Source organism: Papilio polytes, unplaced genomic scaffold (genome assembly GCF_000836215.1).
Source record: "Papilio polytes unplaced genomic scaffold, Ppol_1.0 DF823934.1, whole genome shotgun sequence".
Taxonomy (NCBI): Eukaryota; Metazoa; Arthropoda; class Insecta; order Lepidoptera; family Papilionidae; genus Papilio; species Papilio polytes.
In genome coordinates, this window is record NW_013525270.1 from 1669466 (window position 1) to 1679922 (window position 10457).

The following is a 10457-nucleotide window of genomic DNA, read 5'->3' on the forward strand; positions in this document are numbered from 1 at the left end:
CGGCTCGCCCCCAGCTATACTACGACCACATAGAATACAGGCGTGAAGTGGAAGCAATTCCGCGTTTCGTCTGATGAGTGTGGTGCTGGAGGCCTAATTTAAGCCCTTTTTCCTTTCCGCCCTTTTCTTAAGAGAAAGGATGGGAAGGAAAAGTGGATTTGACGGTGGAGAAAACGCATGGAAGTTGAAATGTCCTCTTTGTGTGCGTCTCCTCCGTCAATTAAGGGTAGACAACAAATCAGCAATTGCGGATTTATGGGCAGCGGTCATTTCGGTGGATTCAGGTGGCCGCTTGCTTGATTGCCATCTTATATTATAAAAAAACTGCTTAAATCTGTGTATTTGATACTCTGAAACTTTTCTAATACTTTTTAATTTTCTTTATAGTGATGTACCGTGTGAGTTCTGCGAGCAAGTTGTCAAACATCTGCGTGACGTTTTGGTTGCTAATACAACAGAATCCGAATTCCATAGAGTTTTAGTTGGTAAGTAATATTGAATTATATTTATTGATACATTAATACAAAGTTTGAGGTTTACATTAAAAAAAAAAAACAGATTATATGAAGTCTTCAGTAAAGGTTTTAATCATTTTTGTTAAAACGCTGAAAATCGATTATTTATTACTAGTTATTGGCTGGAACTATTCGCAGTTTAGTTGTAAATACAGCTTATTTTACTTATTGGTAAAGAAACTTACGAATAACAAAAAAAAGTTGGTCTAAATAGTTTTTGAATTTATTTATCATAAAAACAAAGATTCCCTTTGGATTTTTTTTTGAGTATGAACAAGATAAAATTATTCTAACATTAACTTTCGCATGCGACGCCGTCCACGTGGAATTAAAAAAAGACGAAAGTGCCTATGCGTTCTTTCAGATTATCCTCTACATCTATATCAAATTTCATCAAATCAGTTCAGCAGTTTAGGCTACAAGCTCTAACAAACATCCATCTTAACTTTCGCATTTGTAATATTGCTATGACTATGATTTTCAGGTCTCTGCAAACAAACAGGGTCATTTAAAGAGGAATGTTTAAGTTTAGTAGAAGAATACTATCCTATGATATACAGTTTCCTCGTATCTGAACTAAAAGCGGATGCAATTTGTGCTATGATGGGTATTTGCCATACTAATAGTGATGTGCCCGTCGCTGTGCTGTTGCCTAAAGAGCTGGCAGTTAAAGTGACACAATCTCCTCTGCTTATTGGCAATGATGAAGCTAATAGTTATACTACTCCTAAGGTTAGTATTCGTTCCCCTAATACATTTTTCAGTCCCTAAATGGGTGTATTTAGTTAAAATTTAAATTTACCTTAAAATCATATATATTACAAAAGTAACAATTACATTTAAAATACAATATAGATTAGAAATTTTTAACTAGATATAAAAATTGCAATTAAAATTATTTACGCCTAAAGTTAGTGTGTATTGTATTTAATTAAATTGTCACTTATTATGATCGAATTGTACTGGGGTTAGGTAGGGATTTGCTCGTTGGTGTATCATAAAATTTACTATTTTTCACTTTTTTATTTTGTGACATATTTATAAAAATATCTTGTTCATGATGTCATCCTTCATATTACCTCTTATTTCAACTCTTAGTCTTATAAAAAAAAAAATACGGGGTAACTAATTTATTAAGGAAAATTATAAAAAACCTTAATTCTACATATAAATGCATGTGAATAAAGACATTTAAGATATATACAGAGTAGACATATTGAACAATGTTTTTTCACCTGACACTTCTTTGAAAGGTTGGTTGTCAAGTTTAGTACCATCCCATGACCTTGTATTGACATGTAATAAACATTTTTACAAAAAATAAAGTAATACGCTCCATCTTTTGTTTTAAATTAAACTCAACAGTGTCGGAGAAAAAATATAAATATTTAAATATGTAGTGTCGACACCTATTGGCAAATCATTTAAATATAATTACCTAGCTTTCGCCCGCGACTCCGTGTGTGAACACATTCCAGACTATCATCTATATCTGTACCATTTCATCAAAATCTTTTCAGCCGTTTAGACTACAAACTCTAACAAACATCTATCCATCCATCCATCTAAACTTTCGCATTTATAATATTAGTAAGATAGGTATGTGGTTGTAAGAATCATGTGAAAAATGTCAAATGTCAACTATTCTCCGTTTATATATTTTTTTGAATCTGATGTTATCGGAAAGCTTGTATAAAGGTTATGACTATAATTTTTTTTCCAGTTGGCACGTGTAAGTCTAAAGAAGGAGACGAATGTGCGCATTATGAATGGCGCACAAGAGGCACAGCTGCCCATAGAGCGCATGTACGTGGCGGCGCCGCGCTCCAACGTCGCCTGCTCCTTCTGCCAGTACTTCCTGCACTACCTGCAGGTCGAACTAAGCGATGTTAACACTGAGGTGAGGATACACTACACTAGTTGTTGCCCGCGACTTCATATCTCGTTTAAATAAAAGTAATAACTTATGATACTCAACGATAACGTAGCTTTTTAATGGTTAAATATTTTTTTAAAATTCGGACTAGTAGTTTTTACGTGAATCGAATACATACAAAAATTATCATCTCCTCTACCTTATGCTACTCCCGTAGGGTCGGCGCTCTGAGTTTTCTTTCTCCAACTAACTCTATCCGTCTTCTCAGTCATCACTCCCTTCTTGGTCATGTCACCTTTTACGCAATCCATCCATCTCTTTTTAGGACAAAAATCCAAAAATATATATCTTTACTCTTTATAAAATCAGTATGGATAAAAATTAATTCATTTACTTGTATTTGTTCCAGAACGCGATCCAGGAGGCGGTAGAGAAGGCGTGCGACAAGCTGCCGGAGTCCGTGAACGGCGAGTGCCGGCAGTTCGTCACCGAGTACGGGCCCGCCGTCATCGCGCTGCTCGTGCAGGAGATAGACCCCGCCAGCGTTCGTATACGTTATCTCTTAATACTGTCTTATTTCCTTGTACAGTCAGCTGCATAATTTACACAAAGAACTAAAAACTTGTATTTGTATTCGGTTACTAAATAAATGTAAGCAATGCGTTCCTAACCTTCGGTGAATACGTGCTATTGACAGGTATCTTTAAAACCGCTGACCTATACAAACTCTAAAGTTATGTTTATGGAGCTCTAAAATATATGTTTAGGAATTGACTACATATTATGCAAAAAAAAAAAACTTTTTATTTTGAATACGCAAAATAATGTTTAAAAAACGCTATAACTGCCAGTGATTAAAAAAGTAATTAAAAAAGTCGATTTAAGAGTTATTCACTGTTTCTCCCCGAAAGTAGTAAACAAAATATAAACATGGTCCTTTAAGTGTGTTAATTACTTTCAATAGAAAACAAATATATTTCTAACAAAGTATGTTTATTACAGGTGTGTCCCGCACTCGGCCTGTGCCCGCAGACGAGCGAGGTGCGGCGCGTCGCCATCAACTCCGACAAGTCCAACTGCCCGCTCTGTCTGTTCGCCGTCGAGCAGCTCGACTCCATGCTCAAGAACAACCACACGGAGGTAATGTACAGACAAGGAAATACAAGGTGGAACTAATTTGTCTTGTTCCTAGCGATGAGACAAATTACGCCTCATATAACCAATAGCTGTTTGAATGTGACTACTGACAAGTCTCTGCCCAACTTCGGCCGCGTTTTAGTAACGCTAACCATTTACTCCTTCTTTACCATTGGAGCTAATCTCAAATTTCCTCTAATATACTATTTTTTTTAATTCAACGGCTGATATTTCATGTAATTTTTTTCTGGTTATTTTATACTAAGTGGAAATTATAAAAAAAGCCCGTCGTTTTCGCAACTCATTGCTACCTGATTGGTTATTATATGAGGCAAAGCTTGTCTCTGCAATGAACAAGTCATTGTTTTTAAAAATAGGACACTGTATTCCCGCGACTGTACTCGTCAAAAATAAGTATAAAGAGTGCTATCTCTTTTCGTTACATGAGGAATGAGAGAGATGACAATAACGATGACAATAATACAAGAAGTTCAATCTTCAGTTGTCGACATTTATGAGATACAATATATCTTTTAATATTGATGTTGAAGTCATACATTTCGTCTAATTTTTCAATAAAATTACCTTTTCGATGAAAATTATGTAATAGTTTAATAACCGTAATTTACGTTTTAACTATTCTACTTGTATAGATATGCTATTTAAAGAGAATTTAAATAATACCAATATGTATTCGTGTCATTGAAATCGAATATTATAAGAAAACTATTATCTTTCTTTAGGAAAACATTCGTCACGCATTAGACAATCTCTGCAACCATCTATCTGCCAAACTGCGCACCGAATGTGTGGACTTTGTTGACACATACACCAACCAGTTGGTGGAAATGTTGGCGGCCAACATGAACTCCACTGAGATCTGCGTGTTCTTGAAGCTGTGCGAGGACACGGTGCGCGACCCGCTGCATCTCACACACTCTATTGACAAATACCATCAACAACCGGCGACAAGAGCTGATAGGAATAACTTCAGAGGGAAATCTATGTTGCCCAAAGAAATGCTCGAAACTGATGGAGATTTGAGTAAGTTGATTTAGTTTTTACAGACTTTTTTAACACTTATCGTGGCAAAATTGATTTTTTTATGAAAAAGAAAATAAAACATAGGATACTAGCTTTCACCCGCGACTCTGGGATGGAATTAAAAAAACACAAAAGTGAGTAGCCTATGTGTTCTTCTAGACTATGTTCTACATCTATGCCAAATTTCATCCAGATCCGTTCAGCCGTTTAGACTACAAACTCTAACAAACATCCATCCATCTTAACTTTCGCATTTATGTTAGTATGAAGTATGATAAAAACTTCTTAACATCAAATAATGAACGTTTATCTTATATATGTATATACCATCTGTGGTGAAAATGTTCCGAACCTATTAGAATATTCATAAAAGCTTGGGTATATTTTCTGGCTTATCTGTTTTTTTAACCAATTTACAAGAGAGTTTTTCGAGTATGTCTGTTATATGTGGGTTTTGTATATGTGATAACCTAGAGCCTTAATAAATGGATCTGTTTTAACGAATTAGGTATCTTGCAAATCATCGCAAGATTGTCATATGATAATTGGATTTTTGATTAATTTCTCTGATTAAAACAATATCAAAATGTCCCTAAATTAATGTTTTATTGTTCTGATAGCTTGTAATGAAGTTTTTTTATGTTTGTTACAGTGACCAACGAAATCCCCGACCACACGGTGAACGGGCGACCGAAAGTGCAGCAGAAGGGCGTTTGCGTCATCTGCGAGTTCGTCATGAAGGAGATCGACGACCAGATCAAGGACAAACATAATGACGTATGTTCTTACATGGACTAACCAGAAATATATAAAATTATATAAAATGTAGCTTTTACTCAGTGATAACGTAGCTTTTATAGGTGAAATAATTTTTGAAATATATCAATACATACAAGAAAATACAAATCTTAGTGTAGACTATACTTGTTTTTTATTCAATTTGGCAATTATTGGTACATCGCATTGTAAAAATCATTAAAGCCAGCATTTTCATATTCTTGGTTAGGCTATATTTTGATATTTACGTTTTCCTTACTGTGAATAAGTTTAGTACAATATAGGCTATTGCTTTCTAATATTTTAATTCAAAAGACTTGATAACAGAGTGTTTGAAACTACTTTTGAGTTTTTTTTAAGAAAATGACAAGGACTTAAAGACAATATTTTTTACTATGTATAGATGTATGGATTTTCTTTTTTTTTTGCGTATTTCAGGACGAAATAAAGAAGATAGTGCACGGCGTGTGCAGACGCATGCCGAAGTCGGTGCGCGGCGAGTGCGACCAGTTCGTGGAGAAGTACGCGGACCTCGTCATCAGTCTGCTGGCGCAGGAGCTGGACCCCGCGGAGGTCTGCCAGGAGCTGAAGCTCTGTGACCCCACCGGTATTCGGGCGGTCAAAGGTACTTCAAATTCTTAAAAATGTTTGGATGGATGGATGATTTTTTATAATTCAAAATTATAGCTTTAATCGATTTCGTACAGAAAAAGGATATTTTCCTATACATTTGAAGGTATCTAATCTGTTTACCTTCTCACCCTTCCTTAGAAGGTGATTCGAGTAGAAAGGAAATGGAACTAAAATTAGGGATTTTTTTTTCTAATTTTAGTCCCCTTTCCTGGCTACAAATTAAAAAAAATACACAACATTAAATTTTACAGTATTTTTCTGCTATTTGTACAAAAGTTCAATGTTACGTCAGTGACTGATCATTTCCAAGAAATTATTAATGAATTAATAACACCCATTTTCCACCAAACCTGACTGCTTCCATTTTCTACAAATATATCATATAATAATAAAAAAAGATTATTAAAAGTGTATATATTATATACAGAGGCGATCCTGGACTGCGCGGTGTGCGAGACCGTGGTGATGGCGGTGCGCAAAGTGCTCAGCAACGATAAGATCGACCACGACATCGTGCACGTCGTCGAGAAGTCCTGTGCCCTGCTGCCCGCCAAGTACTACGACAGGGTAGGAGACAAGAACACATACAACAGCCCCTTACACAAAGTAACATTCGATTATCGCCATAGCTAATCGAAAGTCAATTTTTCTAGGGGGGCAAAGCGAGCCATTGAAGGATCGTTTTCGATGCTCTAGGGTGAATAAATTGGGAGACATTTCTATGCGGGAAAGGATTAAAAAGTATAAGCTAAAAACAAAATTTCCATAGTATCTTTTCCATTGGCTTAAAAATACCGTTAGCTAATGGAAAAGGTCTTGTAGTCATTTATACATTTTAATTTTGAAATTATCATTAATGTAAACATTTTTTTTAAATCCCAATCGTATGAATTCTTCCAATTTTCGTCTATACCAAATTTCATCAAGATCCGTTCTGTCTTTTAGGCGGCAAACTCTTACAAACACCAATCTATCTAAACTTTCGCATTTATAATATTAGTTACATTTCTGAGTAATCACTGCATAAAGCTGCACGTGACAGGCGATAATTGTACATTTTATAATAATACTAGCTGTTTCCCTGCGGCATCATCCGCATGAAATTATGAAAATTTTATTATAATGTTTACATTTGTCAAATAATCAATAGCAAATGTCAAAATGACATCACAAACCATAGCAATCTTTCTTTCTTGATGTTGGCAGTTTTGGTATCTTTTCCACATTAGAGTTTTTATCCAAAATATTTACCCCCTAAGTTTAATGGCGTGAAAATATATAGCCTAAAGCGTGACGAAAGTGTAGGGCTTTTAATTAAAAAAAGAATTATTCAAAAATATGCTGCAATTACTGACATCCTAGGCAACAAAGAAGTGTGTGTTTTCGCTTTATTATAATAGTATAGATTTAGATGTATGTAAACTACCATAGGCATTAAGGTTTTTCGGTTACTAACAAACTATGAACAAAAAAGAAATGTAACTGGAAATAAAATTTACTGTTATTTTTCTTTTTAAAATTACATTGTCTCCGTCTGGCTGGCTTTTAAGTATAAATAAAATATTATTGCAGTGCCACACGCTGATGGAGGTGTACGGAGACAGCATCATCCACCTGATTGAGGATCTCGGCACGAAGGGCGTCTGCGAGAAAATCGGCCTCTGCTCCGAGCGCAGCGCGGCATACGTGCACATGCAGCCTGCACACAACTGAGTAAGTATAACCTTTTCTACTAAAAAAAATAATCATTACCATCATCAACAGCCAAAAACATTTAAGAAATCATCGTCACCAGCCAAAGACATTTAAGAAATATTCAGATTAGAGCGTCGGTGGCTCAGTGGTATAAACACTTGACTTGTAATCTACAGGTCTTGGGTTCGAATCCCGCAGTACCAATGTGATTTTCGATTTTTCGAATTTTTATAAGTACTAAATTTACCCGAAGTTCTTACGGTGAAGGAAAAAATCGTGATGCAACCTGCACATATCTGAGAAGAAATTCAAAGATATGTGTGAAGTCAACCAACCCACACTTGGGCAGTGTGGTTGACTATGGCCTAGCCACCCTAACTTTAGGGAAGGTTCCGAGCCCCTTAGTGGGGACGTATAGTGAGCTGGTGATGATGATAGACTTGGCATAGTGACCAAACAATTTTCGTCGGTAATTTCTCTGACAGGTAATATATCAGTTGTTAAGATTAGTACGCCATCTCGTGTCCTTGTATTGCAAAATTATAATAACTTCCATGTTTTGTTACTTAATTTAAATACAATTAATTACATTGATACGGGTTTGAAGAACCAAGATCATGTGAAAAATGTTTAAAGTGAAATGTGTATGCCATGCCTACTCTATATTTTGAATTTCTTTGGTTTTTATACGACAAATTTTATGATTTTTCGCGTTCCTGCGATTCTGATCTCTAATGTTCCCCTTTTTACATAAGGAAATATTGAGAAGGGGGACGTGGATTTAGCGTAATAAGAGATGGGAGAAGGAAAGGGACATATCCCCTCAATAAAAAGGAGAAATAATAGACAAGGCATCTGCTAATGAAAATGTCTGGGCAGAGGTCATTTCGCTATTTTAGCGATTTCAAGTAGACACTTTTTTACCACATTATACAATAAAAATACATTGTTTTCATAAACAGTATTTTAACATTAGACTTGTATTAAGATTTGCGCCTAAGAATTATATTTAACAATTTGTAACAAAAACTTTAATTTTCAGGTTGTAGCAGTTCTCTATGGGCTTCAGGAGGATATTCGTAATCTCTAATATTAATTATTTACCAAATGTAATAAATGTCTTTGTAATCGGTTACTAATTCGATGTTTTCCAATTTTTTATTTTAAATGTGAACAATTAAATAGTGTTAAGTCTCTCAGTGAATATTTTGTTGTGACGTAAAGTTCATTTTTGTATAGACGTAAGGAAATTTAATCATTTCTACGGTTATTTGCTACATATTCAATGAAATTTATTAGTTGACACACGTTAGCCTGTGATAACAGTTTTTGTAACCGTGTTAAATAAAGTTTGGGAGTTAAATTGTTTCTTTATTTTATTTACATCCAAAAACTAAGTAAAAATCTGAGCATGAAGGAAAATGTACATTAATAAAAACGAAAACCAATTTCAAACCAAAAATATCTGAATTTTCAGTAAGCTTTTTGAACTCAGAAACTACTGTATGTTTTTTTTTAACTGTGACCAAACCGAAGTTATAATCTTACCGATTGAATCGAGAACCTAACTTTTTGAAGTCGGGTAAAACTCAGGGTTGCCATCGCAATTATTATATGTAAAAAATGTGTGCTACATGCAAGATTCCTCATTCAGGTATTTGTGTACACGTAGAGAATAATAAAAAACATCAATTTATTCTTTTGAAATTTACTATTAAACTAGAAACAAAACATAAATTAATATAAAAAGTAACAATTTTTGTTCAGTTATGAAAAATCTATATTTCTGAAGGTACGGGCGTATGGCATCTATAATCATCGCGTATTTCGTGACTGGGAGGTCCCATTTCTGGTTCATTAGGGTTGTTCCTGTGTAAATAGTTCGCCAGCCAGAGTATCGGCTCCGCGGGTCTCTCCCTAGTTAGTGCCGCGAGCCCCGGCCCCAAAGTTGCTGCCAAATGCTTCTGTATGTAATCATTTATCTGCATTTGTCGAAGTAAAGGTCCAACGATCACTGAAAAATAAAATTTAAATCTTCATTTTCTATTCTATACAGATAATAAAATTGGAGTAAATATAAATTGCCATCGTTGTAGTTCGCAGTTTGTCAGCTACCGTGAGCTCTTAACTTAGTTGAGCTGCAGCTTAACGGTTCCAAGCTCAATGGCTATGTGAGCTCTTTTAAACCGGTTTAAAGCAGTTTTACACACGTTTATTCATATATTACTAAGAAAACATACGAACTATTGGGAAAGAAGAAGTGTATCTCTCTCAAAGCCTCCGCGTGCTCCTTGCTGCCGTGCAGCGCGTTGAAGTAGTCGCCGTACTTAGTGCGCCGGCCGTAGCATGCGCGCAAACTGTCCGGCCAGTAGGCCTGCGCCTCCGCTACTCTACAATACATGATATCCTGGTAGTTACAGTCGCACACTGTCGTTTACTGGTCACTTAAGGTGTGACAGTGTGTTGTTTCATATTAAATCTACACTAAAGATCTCTAAGCAATCAATACAAAACTGAGTGCGAAAATTGTAAAAGAAGGTAACACTTTCCATGCTACTTAATTTTTTTGTTTAAAAAAAACAGCTTCTTTCTTTCTAGCTTCAAATTTAATATAACAGTATAAGTATAGCCTTATAGTTACTGTGATATTAAAATGTGAAATCAAATCGAATATTAAGTTTGACCAGGTCAGACAAGCTCTTCTATTCGTGTGTTGAAGCAGAATACTTATAATTAGAAGTCCGTCCCACCTTAAAGTACCCACATATATCCTTAACTTT

The 10457-nt window shown here is 35.3% G+C and overlaps 2 protein-coding genes across 2 annotated transcripts in view; one reads left to right on the forward strand and one right to left on the reverse strand.

Moving 5' to 3' along the window:
• Nucleotides 1–9044, forward strand: part of LOC106101968 (prosaposin) — a 20178-nt gene extending 11134 nt beyond the window's left edge. The window contains exons 12-22 of the mRNA XM_013281360.1: nucleotides 388–485; nucleotides 1000–1247; nucleotides 2239–2415; nucleotides 2801–2935; nucleotides 3394–3531; nucleotides 4272–4572; nucleotides 5225–5349; nucleotides 5788–5974; nucleotides 6410–6549; nucleotides 7555–7695; nucleotides 8720–9044. Of these exons, the coding sequence (XP_013136814.1) occupies nucleotides 388–485; nucleotides 1000–1247; nucleotides 2239–2415; nucleotides 2801–2935; nucleotides 3394–3531; nucleotides 4272–4572; nucleotides 5225–5349; nucleotides 5788–5974; nucleotides 6410–6549; nucleotides 7555–7695 (1690 nt within the window). The 3' untranslated portion in view covers nucleotides 8720–9044. The remainder of the gene's footprint in view (nucleotides 1–387; nucleotides 486–999; nucleotides 1248–2238; nucleotides 2416–2800; nucleotides 2936–3393; nucleotides 3532–4271; nucleotides 4573–5224; nucleotides 5350–5787; nucleotides 5975–6409; nucleotides 6550–7554; nucleotides 7696–8719) is intronic.
• A 363-nt stretch (nucleotides 9045–9407) lies between these two features.
• LOC106101969 (nucleoside diphosphate kinase homolog 5-like) overlaps nucleotides 9408–10457 on the reverse strand; it is a 3082-nt gene continuing 2032 nt past the window's right edge. Inside the window, exons 3-4 of the mRNA XM_013281361.1 lie at nucleotides 9922–10067; nucleotides 9408–9691 (exon numbers count right to left, since the gene is read on the reverse strand). Coding sequence (XP_013136815.1) covers nucleotides 9456–9691; nucleotides 9922–10067 — 382 coding nt within the window. The 3' untranslated portion in view covers nucleotides 9408–9455. The remainder of the gene's footprint in view (nucleotides 9692–9921; nucleotides 10068–10457) is intronic.